Raw genomic sequence first — 15,187 nt, forward strand, 5'->3', positions numbered from 1 at the left:
GCTATTTATACACATTATTCTATTTAGTCCAAATTATTTTTAAAATTTAAAAAATTTTTCATCTATTTTTATTTAAGAAATGTATAACATATTAATTTTTATTTAATAGTAAAATCATCAAAAAGAGCGAAAGAAAGACAGACTGACAGAGAGAAAGAGAGAGAGGGGGAGTGAGAGAGAGAGATTTATAAATATAAAAATAGAATATTAGGATATCAAAAACATTCAACGTGAATAATTATGTAGAAAGAAACTATGCTGGTAAAAATCACTTTTTATCTCTTGTCTTTTGTCAGCATCTTAGTTAATACAAAATATTAAAAATTATAAAGTATATATTATAAAGTAAAAAATGTAAAATATATTCTTCGTTATGCAGTACCGATATAATTACGATGTCACATCAAATGACTTATGCCACTAAATTGCTGATGGTTTTGAAAAAATCAATGTAAGAAATTATTTTATATTAACAAGGAAAGAATTATCGCCTATAACGGTCAAAGCTAGATCAAAGTGCTTATTATAAATATGTGTGAATTTTTATATATACTACATATGTAGTCCCCCCATAATTGCGCGCTGATACAATCAGACATATAACGCATAAATACTACAGTAGTATTATAATATCACCGATAAATACTTGATTAATTACAAATAAATATAAAGATGTTAATTTAAAATTCCGTAAATAATTGGATCTTATTAATTTTAATATATTGTTTGACCGTTATAGGCGATAATTCTTTCCTTGTTTGTTTGACAATTTACGGTCGGTACAAAAATTATTTAATATTTATTTAATATTAATTCCGCGACAAAATACTAATTGAGTTTTAGTTTATTTCAAGTAATATAACGTCAAACTATTTCATACTAATATACAGGGTTCGATCCTATTTAAAAAAACAAAGTTATTTAAAAAATACATATTCTTACTAAAAGAGATTAAAGGATTATTTAAACTTTATTATTGTAAGTTTCCAAAACTTATTTTATAATTTCTCTATTTTAAATAAGTCGTATCAGTCAGCGGTCGGTCGGTATTTAAAACGATTTTATTTAAAATGTGTATTTAAATTCTCTCTTTTCCTCCCTCCTTGTCTCTCTCTCTCTCTCTCTCTCTCTCCTCTCTCTCTCTCTGTGTGTGTGTGTGTTTGAATTATTTAAATAAAAAGATTGAGCAGTTATTTAATATTATTTATTATTTTAAAATAAAAAAATTTTCTGACTTATTTGTAATTTAATATTTTGAGTTTTTGAAATCTTAGGAACAACGTTTCATATTATTTAATATTTATTACAAATACGTTTCAAAAAGAAATGACCAGTAGAGCTAAGGTACAGAGCTATACCTATATCTACACGAGCCATGGTGAGGTGAGCGGTGACTGTTCGCTCTTCACCCGTGTGAAGCTGGCCTCCCAATATTAAAAAATCAATTCTTTTCTTCATGCATTTGTTTGCTCATCGTTTATTCACGAATGCTCAGTTCGAATTTTCGTTTGCGCATCCTTAGTTCAAAAAATATACGAAAATTATGTTTTGGGGGACCAACTTTACACTAGCTCCTCAATATTAAAAAATCGATTTTTTTCTTCATGTATTCGTTTGTTCATCGTTTGTTCACGAATGCTCAGTTGGAATTTTCGTTTGCTCACCCTTAGTTCAAAACATTTATGAGCAAACTAACGATGAGCAAACGAATGCATGAAGAAAAATATCTTTTTTTAATTCGCGATACCAGAACTTAATTTTCTTGTATCTTTTAAATTAAGGGTGAGCAAACGACAATCGATTGATTGTCTGTCTTTATCTGTCTAATCTAACGGATCGATAATCATGGACTTAGGAAAGATTCGAACCAAAAAATCATGGACATTACCGACACGATCGTGGACATTGGCTACATAGTTCATTGTCCACGTTCTGTGGACATAGAGGCGCTTCAAAATAAAGTTGCAGGTTGCAGCTAAAATCCCGGGCATGGCCGCTCTCAGGCTTCTCTCTGCCGTTCACAAATAATTATGATCTATGTCCATGTGCGACATAACAATGCTTTTTTGTGACTAGCGGTCGCGCTAGGTCGCCGACTGATGACGCTAGTTGCGAATTTGCGATGTCGTAAATCGTCTCTGAAGTCTGAAAAGGCATCTTTGTGTGTCTGTTGATAATTATGGCAGCCGGTCCAATTGCGGAGCGTAATCAAGGTACGTCCCGATCTTTTAGTTTAAATAATTTAGCTTCAATAACTTTTATATAATCTCTTCTTTCAAAAAGAATATATGATAAGAGTTAAACTTTGATTATATTTATCTTACTGTTACGTTAAAAATTAGATTAGTTATTTGATATTGAAGTTAACCTAAAAAATTAATGTCATTGAGTTGTTATAAATTTTATGTTATGGAATAAACCTAGTTAGAGGATTTATGACACACGAATATATATGCATATTTAAATACATGGTAAATTAATTTTTATATTTATTATATTTTTGATATGAAAATTTGTATAGATGCAACAATATACGTTGGAGGTTTGGATGACAAGGTTACAGAATCCCTTATGTGGGAATTATTTGTTCAATCAGGTCCTGTTGGTAAGTATATATGTGTTACTCATTATGATGTATTATATATATAAATTTGACTATTTTTTTAATATATGATGGTAACTAACAATTAAGTGATATGGTATTGTAGATTTGACTACGTACATATAATAACTTATATTTTCTTAAAAATACATTTATTTGATATATATACATGTGTTTATGCATGAAACAAACACTTGGTTTAATTATTCAAAAGTGAAAATGGATGTTTGTATGATGTAATTAAGTTTTTAAGTTTTAAACACAAATTCAAATGTACGTAAAATATACATAATTTCTTTCCAGTTAATGTACACATGCCAAAAGATAGAGTAACCCAAATGCATCAAGGATATGGTTTCGTTGAATTTATGGGAGAAGAAGATGCAGATTACGCTATTAAAATCATGAATATGATCAAACTGTATGGCAAACCTATTCGTGTAAACAAAGCTAGTGCACATCAAAAGAATTTGGATGTTGGAGCAAATATATTTATAGGAAATCTCGATCCAGAAGTAGATGAAAAATTGTTGTATGACACATTCAGTGCATTTGGCGTGATTTTGCAAACACCAAAAGTACGTTTAATCTATTTTATTACAATTAATTGTTTTTTAACTGACTTTAGTTAACAGATTTTTTCTTTGACTGCCATATTGATGTTACGAAACAATTTTACATTACAGATAATGAGGGATCCTGAGACAGGTAATTCAAAAGGATTTGCCTTCATTAATTTTGCTTCTTTTGATGCCTCAGATGCCAGCATTGAGGCAATGAATGGTCAGTATCTGTGCAATCGGCCAATTTCGGTGTCTTATGCTTTTAAACGTGATGCCAAAGGCGAGAGGCACGGTAGTGCTGCCGAAAGACTTCTAGCAGCTCAAAATCCTCTGAGTCAAGCGGACAGACCGCATCAATTATTTGCGGATGCGCCTCCTTTGGCGCCGCCACCTATGCCAAATTCAAACGCGAATGCCCATCAACCTCCTCATCATCCTCAGCATCACGTGATGCATCACGGAATGGTCGTACCACCGCCGCCACCACCGTCTACTCCTGGACCACCGATGGGTCATCCACCTCCGCCACCTGTCCCACCGCCACCGTCTGGTGGATTCCCACCAGCGAACATCCCTCCGCCTCCTCTGCCTCCGATGTCCATGGCAGCGCATCCTCCTCTACCACCTGGTATGCCACCGCCATTGCCGCCCATGCCGGTGCCGACTTCTCAGGGGCAGTCAGCTTCCAGGATGATGGCACCACCACCACCACATTGGGCCGTCGGAGGACCGCCACAGGGACAATTTCCGCCGCCTCCGCCACCATCTTCCGGCGGTGGACCTCCTCAATTCGGGCAATATCAGCCTTCGCCGCCAAGACCACCTCCAGCTTGGCGGCATCCGCCACCACCGCCCGTTTCGCAAGGTGGTCCACCACCGCCACCACCACCCCAATTCCGACCACCCTTCCCACCAAGAGGACCACCGCCACCACCACCGCCACATGATGGCAACCAATATTAATATTCGTGACTTATATACATTGTGTGCACAAATAATAAACGATTCAATTTTATTTTATAATTATTGTCAACAAATATGTATTATGAATCGAGAGATGTATGACACATTGATTGAAAAATCGGCTTTTTTACGAAATTGATTTCTTCATTGTTTCTAAATAAACTTTCGTGCTGTAGCGATTAGCGCAGTAAAAAATTAAGTAATTGCAGTAATATTTAATATCTTATCCAATTAACTATGTATAATTAATGGACATTAATGGGAGCATAATGTGCCAATTATAATGTGCATTTTATTCGGTCACTTATCGATCGATTAAGCTTTGACGCTGAATAACGTACATACATACGTACCGCGCTTGTTCTATCGATTATTTTGTACCTGTTCAGTCCAGTCAACGATAGTCTAACATCAAGTCTACTGTCGGATACCCTATTATGTTTCGCGTAATTTCTTTTTCTATAAGATTGAACAAGTGATCACTTTCTGTGAGGATAAGTTACTGAGAAAATTTGTATGCGATATACATCGCGCGTCTCATAATATTAATTTAGTAGGTGTAAAACACTGTATTAACGCAAGACAGAGCCATTAAAATAATTCTGTGACTTTTTTTTTAGAATGTTTACAATCGCAACACAACTTTATCGGTCTATTGTCGCGCATCCGCTGCGTCAAACGTAAATGTAATTATGGTCGAACACTCTGTGTTGCGGAATCCTGAGCAGTGAGCAGCCGCGAGTAAGATCGAGCGATAAATTTTTAATCATCTTGCATGCTACAGTAAGGAAAACTGCTAATGTCGAGAGATAGATATGGCACTGGCTCTTTCACGAACATAGAGTCAGCTTCGAACTTGGAAACAACAGCAGTGACACTGATGCGTTCAAGTCATATGCATGCACAGCCGAGTATATCGTCCGCATGATCCACATCGCTGCTACAATTTGCAGCGTCGTTCCGTAGTGCAACGGCGAGCACCACGTCATCTTTTGGAAGCCTGGTACTTTTGGCTAGGCAGTGCTTTACTCGTTGCTTCTGTCATTTCTGCGGTGAGCATACCTGTGAAATGCATTGAGCTTGTTTGGTGTATCCACGAGTATCCGATGTCGAAACTTTTTAAGTAGAAAATTCGAAAATAGTATATATCTTTAATATCGCTATCTTTTTATCGACAAGACGATACATGTTCTATAAATTCTTCATCGTTTATTATTTAAGCGCGTTGTGCAAACAAAAATTCTTATTTTGAAACCTGATAAGCGCGGTATATGTAGTTTGATAATCATAAACCTATAATAATATTTAAGATATTCCACCTACACATATCAACGCTAACAGACAAAATGCTCAGGAATTCAATCAGCCGAGAGCTAATCAAAACCAGATATCTATAATAGTTCCCTCAACGTTTTCGTCGCAGAGAAAGATGCTGGTAATTGGTGCGCAGCCGAGCTTCACGCACATGAGTAAGAGAACATTGTCCTCTTCGTTTTACATTCATTGCTGATTCGTATGCACGTCTGAAAAGACTCTTCGCTTACGATTGACATTGGAAAAAATGAAACAATCGATGCTGAACAAGAGTTGCAAAATATAATGAAAAATATGCTTGTCACGTAAATTAGTCAACTATTCGCCCTGTTAAAATCTTTTTTTTTTTTTTTAACGGATCGATGAAAATTGTATAGTATAGTACTGATCTCTCGTGCATTTCTATATGCATCAATAAAATATTGATTTGTATTTCAGCACCAGTCGTTGCGTAACAAAGCGTCGATTCGTCGCAGACTCGTTACGTGCCAGTGCTCAGTGTTCTCGAAACTTGATCAGGACATATACATCATCAGATATCTCATCATTTACCGGCAATTACCGTGGTAAAAAAAAAAGTATTTTTTACGGCGTAAAAAAAGTGCTGTCGCCTTTTACTTTTCACTTTATAATTGTATCGTGTGTGTAACAACCGCTAGTTTGTAATACTTTATCGTAATACAAACATGAAGAATTTCTGATAAATGAAATAAAGAATCTTATTTTCGAAAGATGAATCCTTGATGTATAATTACATGAGAGTTCAATAAATATAAAAATTTGCGAAACAGATTTAAAATTATCCAGTCAGACAAATCTTATTACGTAAAAGATAAGATAGCATTTGACAGTATATTTCAATGACAGTAATTAAAATTTATTTATAATTTTACACGAATATGTTACATGTATTTTTACATAGGTATAAGAATGATGAATTATCTAAAAATAATGTAACAATATAAAAAACGCACGTAAAATTTAAGTAGCTAGAATTATTTTTCGAGACGACTATTATAACCGAGTCGTAAAATTATCTTTTCCATTAGCTTCTTTAACGAAAGTATCGCGAGGTTTCAACCGGCTTGCTCGCGTCGACGATAATTCACCGATTAAATTCACGCAGGATGTAACGCTGTGTGCGACGCGTAGTTTGTACGTCCGTGTGTGAAAGTACCCGGCGACCTTTCTTGAAGCCATTACGAGAGGATTACAGACTGCGGTCCGCGCTCTGATTACGTCTCGCGATGATTCTGCGTCGGTTTTCCGAACAATCGGTTTCGGAACGACTTAATCGTTCGATCGATGCCGGTATATTCTTTGGAACGACATTTCACACAGAGTGCAATCGATGTGGCGTATGCGGCGGCGATAAGCAGAGGATAACAACGTACTATACAGCTTCGCCTCTTGATTCTCTCACGCGCGGCTTGCAAACCTGCTCGAAACTCGTTTTTCGCGCTTGACGGGCACAATTCTCGTCGTCGACAATTAAGAGGACATGCTCGTGTCTGTCGGATCTAAACGAGAATGAGAACGAAAGAGTGCGTGCAGCGAGGCCAATTAAAAGAGACAATCCAGCGATAATTCTCCGTTTCTTTCGAGTCTCCTCCGGAGGACTCATTCCTTCGCTCTTTTTAATTTTCTTCGTTTTCTTAAATAAAACAAAGATATCCGTTTGTGTGCTCGAGCGAAATGTACATGTCATTCTTAAAGCGACGATCGGATGTTAATTATAATTACATATGTTTTAAATATCGAAAATAAAAGCGCAAATAAGCAATCGTTCTCCTTCGAATCATTTACGAGTCTTTGCGTAACTCTTATTATATTCGCCGATGAAGAATATTCCACTGTATTAGCAAAACATTGTTAAAACGTTAATTCGAAGCAATATACTTTACAACGATACTGTCCTATCTGATATCTCTAGCTAGATAGACTAATTATAAGATATCTAACTAAGATGGACTAATTATAAGAAAAAAAAAACAAAAAATGATCAGTTAAATAAAATTATGATTCAGTAAATGTGACGTGAAAGAAATCATTGTGCTCCCGCGTAAATCTTTTTATCGCAGACATTCGATCCGTCTGTATGTACAGCAAGAAGCGATCGGAAAACAGACTGTTAAGCCTGACGAGACCTCGTTAAACTGTAACGCCAAGTGTCATTCCGATAACCCAACTCGGCTTTTACCATCTCACGACAGAGGTCGATAAAGAAATGCAAAGAACGGGGAGACTCTGGTTAATGTCGTATATACTCAGGAAGCCGCACAAGCGAGGGATTTAACTCTCGTCTGCTGCACTTGAAAAGTTACAATGACGCGCCATGATTTGTGAGTCATCGCATTGCCGGTCAAACGGAAAACCTTAGTTGCACGCTACGCTCTTGACGAAATCGCTCATTCTTCCATCCGCTCGATCTTTATGACACCTACAATTGTCACGCGATCGCCAATTCAACTATGATGGCACGTACCCGTCAGCGAGCAGCGAAAAAGGGAAAAATTCGAAAAATCTCTAAAACTGATATTATTCCGGTAATCTTGATCTTACCAACTGATTATCATATTTGCGATTTTTTGTGAAAAATATTTATCTTGATTTTTAATAAAAATGTTTCGTATTCCTTCAAAATGCTTGTCTTCGCTTTGCATTTCCTGCAGGCAATAACCCATTTATTCGCTCGTACTATTTTCACGATATTTTCGTATATAAATGACAAAGATATTTCTCGATCGGGGAAAAGAGGAAAAAGATGCGTTGGATTTTTCCGCTAACGAGAACTCCGACTCCAGGTCGCCGGCGCCGTCTGAAGGAGAACGTCGTCTCTCTCTCTCTCGCTCTCTCACCATTCGGCGCCGTCAAAGCCCGGTTACGTCCGAATCGTCGTCGACGCGGGACGAGGGGCATCGTTTCTCGAAATATACATATTTTGTATATAAAAGCGTACGCGGAGAAAAGTCGGCGTGTTGTTCTTCCAATAAATCGGACAACTTTAGGAGCGCGCGGTGACTCCCGTTAGGTCCCGCCTGCGTGCACTGTCGTTTCGCGAAAAAGGGGGACTCACGCCAAAGGCGCGAGAGGCGAGAATAAATTGCTTCGCGACAGCATGCAGGAGCGGTGTGGGATTCGCGGCCACGAGTAAACGGCGTCGATGATGGAATTAAAATAGATACCAGGAATAAATTGTCGAACCGGCCACGGCGCGACGCTCTTTCAGTGGGAGGCGCTAAAGTTAGCGAGCCCACGCGAGTAGGTAGCCGCGAAGAGGAGTTTCGCGGCACAGCTTCCTCCTTCGAATTCACACTTCCAAATAGTCCTTCCAACCGATAAGACGAGAAGAATCCGTTCCAGCGGAGAATCGCGAGAGTTGTATTACAATTATGGCTCGCAGTCCTTCTACCGGCAACGTGGCGCCCGACGAGCGATAAACGCATGCTTTGGTTTCGCGATCCAATATAAACGCTCTTCGTAAACCTTGGAAGGAAGAGATGCCCGCTCGTCGATCGATAATCGGTCGATCGTTAGCCGGATATCTCCTCGTGGGGTGCATCGTGTCGCTGTCAATGAGTGTCGCGCAAGTCGAAGGTAAGCCGGTAAGCGAGCCACTAATTGTCACCCGCGCTGCAGGCCACTCTAATTGGCGCAAAGGGACGCTCGTTAATGACGCGCGGAGAAGCGCCGTTAATTAAATGTCCTTTCCATTTAAGTGTGCCTCACTGAATTATTTCATTCCAACAATTCGCGGTAACGTACGGAGGTAAAACTGTAATTGTGAGCCGTACATACTATGTGTGTTATATTGTAGAAAAGAATGAGATAATCGACAAGTGCTCCAAATTTTCCATTTCCTCAAGTAGTAATCAAAGATCAAGTTTTATCATTAATTTTTGAAATGCAATTTTTATTTTTCATAAATTAGCAACGTATCGTTGCGAAACTTTCCAAGAACCATAAATTATTGCAAGTATAAATATTTGTCGACTTGCATATTTGAATTATGAATTCAGACTCCTTTGAATGTTCGTTACATAAATGTTATATGTTTTGTAGGCAGAAAGTGCGTGTGTACGAGCAAAGCCTGCAAAGAAGCCGGCATAGATACTTGTAGAACGAGATTCTTCTGCTATACCGAACTTATCGTGACAACGGGACGAGAAATCGGTGAAAGTACGATCACGAGAGGATGCACGGAGTATGTATATAATCATCATTTTAATGTTTAACGAAAGTTATGAATAAGTAAATATCAATTTTATATAATACATTGGTGTATTTAAGGCATTCTTCTGTGTGTCACATATAAAATTTACAAGCAAATTATATAATAACAATACTTATGTACAGATTTCTGTACATCAACCGTGATAATTTTCCTCTGTGATAAAATCAACCTCATTTTTATCAAAAAGAGAGAAAACCTTCTGCAAAACATGTATTTTTTTCGTCTTAAACGAATTAAAATGCCAAAAGGTAAGACGTTCTCTTCATGAACAGGATTTTATTTGTCATTTTGTATAACGATTTCATCAACAGTGTAATATAAATTCAGGAATGTATCATGGCGTGCGAATATATGTATACCCAACCTTGACGAGGTAATCGAACGAAAAGGTTTCCGCGATTTTTATTAAATGCCATGCATTAATAAATTACCATGATCACCTTAAACGTGGCAGTTACGACAAGGATTCGTTCAACAAAATCCGGATATTATGTTAATAAGACATGTGGTATTCATTTTCTGCATACAAGTTTTTGCAAAAGGTTTTTTTGTTATTCAATTTGAGATTGTCACAAAAATTAATTCATACATTTCCATTTTAATCGATATACGTAATAATTTCAAATATATATACACATACAGTCAGTGGCACAAAAGCGTGTTGTCAATAATTTTCTGAAAAAAAAAACCGGATATACTGAAAAAATAAAGTTAAATTAAAAAAATACTTTACGTGCATTAAAATATCTTTATATACTTATTGTCGGTATGGCATTCAATCGCTATTATTATTAATTATAGCTTACATGATCATTTTACATGACATTTTCGGTTAGAATTTTAATTGGATAAAAACCTCCAAACTTTTCCGAATGCCAAAATATAATTGTTCCTAAATAAATATTCTTGTTTCTCAAAGCCTCATCTTCATAATTGACCAAATTTTAAATCGAATTTGCGTCTGTAGATTAGAAAAGTCCATCTATCGATGTCATTTTTACATTTGTGAAAATCTCTTGTAAAAAGAGCATGATTCATGGAAAACATGACAAGCTATAATTATTAATAATAGTAATTGGACGTCATAAGTAAAGACATTTTAGCGCACATATAATGTACTTTTCAAATTGAATTTTAATATACTCGGTTTATTTCAAAGGACCACTGACTACGTACGTCTCTCTTGTGTCACTGAGATTTTATCTGTATTGAAATGTACTTTTTAAACTCTCCTGTAAATATATTCCTCGTTCGAGGAAAATATAAATAATTGATGGTACAACCCATTGTATTGTAATCTCGACGAGATATGTTTGCAACTCGAAAAATTGCAAGATCGCAAAAGTTGTATATTGCCTTTCGTGCGATAGTTCAATGACATTGTTAGGCATCGCGTATAAGCGCCACTGCGTTTTAGCTATCGGCAACGCGGCCGGCGGCGACGACGGGTGAGTTCACGGAACTTTATCAATTGATGTTCGCAATATCACACGCAGGGGTGCCACGCCATTGTTGTGCGAAACAAAGTCCTGGGTCACGAGGTCGCGTTCGGTCAACGCCATGGAACTGTCGACAAGTCCTCGGGTTCTCGTGCCCTGGCCCAGATTGAAATGTTGCAACAGTCATGACTACTGCAACGCTAATGACGACGACGACGACGACGAGAATGCAAGCACGCACGAAAGAAAGACTCAGATTGATCGGACGTATTCTACGGTAAATCGCGAAACGCCGATGGACCATCTAACGTCAACGAATCGTTATACAATGTTACAACCTGATCGAAAGTATAAGGACTCGATCGAATCATCCAATCGACTTCTCCAGAATCGCATCAAAGCGCTTCATATCGCCGCTCTTGTCCTTGCTGTCGCAGTCCTTATATCCGTCCTTGCGTCTTGTTATGTGATTACAAGGTTCGTATATATATGTTTTTTCTCACATTTGTGTATACATAAATTAATTCTTTATTCACACAATTGATTCTAGAAAATCTGATATATATCTCGCGAAAAGAAATTATAATATTGAATTGTTATACTTTCTTAAATTTATCTATACATTAAATATGAAAAAAAAATGTTAAATAAAATATGCGTACGTGTTGGAATTTTAACGTCACATAAAACTAAAAGGAAAAAAAAGAAAAGGAAACGATTTTTACTGCAAGGTGAAATAAATAAAAGTTCTCATCGGAATACGTGTGTGTCACAGAGTGCGAAGAGACGATACATTATTAACGCTACGAGGTTTTATATGCCGTCTTCAATTAACATTGGATATAATTAACGATCGAAGATAAATCTATTCGAAAGTAGCCTTGGTAGAACGCAGGGACCACCCTGTGTAACAGATCATGAACATCGAGGCCATACGGCGAGCGTATTCATTTATAGTAGCCACCTACACGACGCAGGACTCGTTTTTCTCACGTAGAACAGCAAATTATTTCTCGATTTCTCAAATAGCAAATCCGCAATACACTTCTCTTATCAATATTATTAATTTGCGTATATATCACGTTTGACCACACACACACACACACACACGCATGCGCGAGAGATTGTGGTTTTATAAATTGCACTTAGTAGTTGCTTCGCGAATGGGGAACTCCTCTGCGGTCTAATTGACAGCATTCCTGCATTTAGGCCTGTTCCTTATTATCTATCCAGTTTCCTTTTTTCCTCGGCCATTCGACCGCACTACCTCGGGGTAGTTTGTCGCGATACACTAAAAGCCGCCCTCTTATCAGTCTACCTCTCGACGAGGGGCCGATCCCCAGGCTTCAGTCCTGAAAACCGTAGATAGCATAGCTTGGAGGCTTCTCACAGACCTGCCCTCTAATCTTCATTCTCCGAATGGTTAAGTGGGTTTTCGAGTTCGGGAATGTTTCGGTCTCGACCCATCTCATATGCACCTTTAGTAAACGCGCGCATCGTTAGTCTTTTATTCTTTTTACCTCGGAGTGGATGGCATCGTGCGCGGCCTCCACAATTCGTCTTTATCATCTCTCGATTTCTTCGCATTTTACACAATAAAAGTGACCGAAGAGAATCCTTAACTCTCATTTTTTTTTTTTCGAAGAACGCTTTATTCAATCGTTATTCAATCGTGCAATTTGGACTTGCATTCATTTATCGTAAGATGTAACCGTGGTTATACCCTTGTTACAAATTTCAATTTGAGAATATGTGATGAAAGATGAATACTATTATGATATATAAAAAATATTTGTTTTTTTTTTTTTCAATATGAGAATGTGATAGAATATTATGTCAATGTGATGTCAAGCTTTTTCTATATATTACGATATTTAAATTGGAATCCATCGAAAATTACATCATCGTTCTCCTACCAATAGAAACATTGATTTTGACGTGTAATTTAAACAAGTGTCACTATAAGTTCTCAAATAATTGATTCCTTTCATCATTGTACCGCGATAACGATCGTTTCGATTCCACGCCTTTTGTGCCGAAGAATTGTTTTCCATCGCATCGTTCACGGTTTCTATCCTTGATGAGACGTATATCCGAATAAACCTGTAGGGAGTTGGGACAAGATCCGGTTTTAAGTGGATCGGAATCTCCGGCATCGTGTGTATCGAATTGATTTTTGATCGTGATTTATACACAGGAAACTCAACGAGTTACCTAAGGCTACCGTAACGAAACCATTTTTAATCAGATATCAATTTGTGAACACGCATTATTTACTTTTTATCAGACGCATGATCTAATATATCAATAAATCATAAATATATCCATCTATAATTTACGGCGCAATTTACGAGAATAAATTGTGTATTGACAGATTCTGTAAAACGATAAGAATTCTAATAATAAACATATTATATTATAGATTCCTCAGAAGTGATCGTTATGTAATGGGGACGGTAAACTGTTCGTGATGCCGAAAAACTTACACAATATATAAGTGCATTGCGATTCGAAAGAATTGTGACATATTTCCTGAAGCGGAATAAGTTAAGACATAGGTAAAGTATCACTATCATATATCTCATTAAACAGGATATAAATAGACGCAAACTTGGAATTATGAATACAGTAGGAATAAATATTATGCGTATTGCGCGGGATGTAATTATAATGTCTTTTATTCAGAATAGATCTCTTAAATGTATCTATACTTGTTTGCGCTCAGGGATACACATAATTCTCGTCTCGATCGTATGCCGCTGATCGACTAACGAACGGAAAATATAAATAGAAACCGACCGTGCGGGAGATAACTGCCGCCGACAGGCAGGCCGAGAGTCGTGTATTAAAGCGATTTTTTGTTACGTTCGCTGGATAGCTTTCAAGTTCCAGGCAGTAGCGCCGGCACGGCTGTCGGATCGCGAGCGATCGAATATCGGCGCGCTAATAATATTATCTCAGCGGACACTATTAACCCTTGACAAGTCGAGACGATAAAACTGTAACATCGCTGAATCTTAGATCGAAATTATAGACGCAGCTGTCAAATTTGCTTTAATCCGTATTTTGTAACAGGAGGCGTTAATTACGATATATTCGGATAAATTATACACCATACTCGAAAAAGAATCGTTGTAATTATATCCGCGCGCGAAGTTACAGGAATTCGATATCCAAGATCTCTGTAAATTTTTCAAAATCTTTGAAAATTTCACAATTCTATAAAAACATAAAGAGATCAAATCTATAAACAAATGTAAAGTTAACGGCAATGTGAGCCAACGCCCGTTGGTTCGTGTGAATTATAAGTATAACTTTATTAAAAATTATACAACAATATAAATAGACGTCTTTCGTTCAGGTCCTCGTCAGTGTAAATTGAATCGAAGTAAAAAAAGAATTGAAAACTTGCAAATTTTATTCGCACATTCCTCTTCTATCTACTATTTACGCGAAAACGCATAGCCCTTGCCGATGCCACTCCAAACGCGAGTAACAAAAGATATATTCTAACTTTATTTAGGAATAACTAGATACCGCGGGAAGAAGTTACGGAAAACGACGTGGGTCACCCCGATCACCCGTCGTGACCAAAACGACTTGGAGATGCAAGATCCGACGTATTTGACGAAGCTATGCCCGAAGAGTAAATCAACCACCACGCTGCTGGACGCATCCTTTGTTTTATATCGTACGACTAACGGTGGGCCATGTAGCTCAAATTCCCCGGTGAGAGCCCCTCGGCCGAGGGGCGGTCGGCGTGCCAGGTGCCCCGGCAGCTTCCCTCCCACCCTCCCCCCCACCCCCCCGGGCTCGGCCCCAGGTCCGGCTGTTTCAACGTAATTAGTCATCCTCCAGGTTGCCGAACACACACGCACACACGTACTCATCTTGCCGATCAAAGAGGAATAACGTATGTGCGCGCCGAAAGTCCTACACGCCCTAAGAACGCTTGGTCATCATGAGAGAGAGAGAGAGAGAGAGAGAGAGAGAGAGAAGTTCCATCCAACACAAATAAACGAGTTGACGAAGAGAGAGACGCGGTGGCGTCGCGACGAGTACAGTGAATATC

The 15,187-nt window shown here is 37.8% G+C and overlaps 3 protein-coding genes across 3 annotated transcripts; all 3 read left to right on the plus strand.

Moving 5' to 3' along the window:
- Window positions 1-2,149: 2,149 nt before the first annotated feature.
- Spx (Spliceosomal protein on the X) lies at window positions 2,150-4,179 on the plus strand. The gene is made up of 4 exons (XM_018538406.1): window positions 2,150-2,213; window positions 2,522-2,605; window positions 2,906-3,180; window positions 3,289-4,179. Exons 1-4 carry the CDS (start codon window positions 2,180-2,182, stop codon window positions 4,126-4,128), a joined length of 1,233 nt encoding a protein of 410 aa, XP_018393908.1. The 5' UTR covers window positions 2,150-2,179; the 3' UTR covers window positions 4,129-4,179.
- An 877-nt stretch (window positions 4,180-5,056) lies between these two features.
- LOC108772608 (uncharacterized) lies at window positions 5,057-6,048 on the plus strand (the record flags this gene model as incomplete). The annotated part of the gene is made up of 3 exons (XM_018538179.1): window positions 5,057-5,180; window positions 5,439-5,597; window positions 5,881-6,048. Coding segments are annotated over 3 exons (300 nt in total), but the record flags the coding sequence as incomplete, so codon positions are not given.
- Window positions 6,049-9,017: 2,969 nt separating this feature from the next.
- Window positions 9,018-13,886, plus strand: LOC108772609 (uncharacterized). The gene is made up of 4 exons (XM_018538180.1): window positions 9,018-9,039; window positions 9,505-9,646; window positions 11,173-11,592; window positions 13,841-13,886. Exons 1-4 carry the CDS (start codon window positions 9,018-9,020, stop codon window positions 13,884-13,886), a joined length of 630 nt encoding a protein of 209 aa, XP_018393682.1.
- Window positions 13,887-15,187: the final 1,301 nt, after the last annotated feature.

The sequence above is a fragment of the Cyphomyrmex costatus genome, unplaced genomic scaffold (assembly GCF_001594065.2).
Source record: "Cyphomyrmex costatus isolate MS0001 unplaced genomic scaffold, Ccosl1.0 scaffold193, whole genome shotgun sequence".
NCBI classification, from domain to species: Eukaryota; Metazoa; Arthropoda; class Insecta; order Hymenoptera; family Formicidae; genus Cyphomyrmex; species Cyphomyrmex costatus.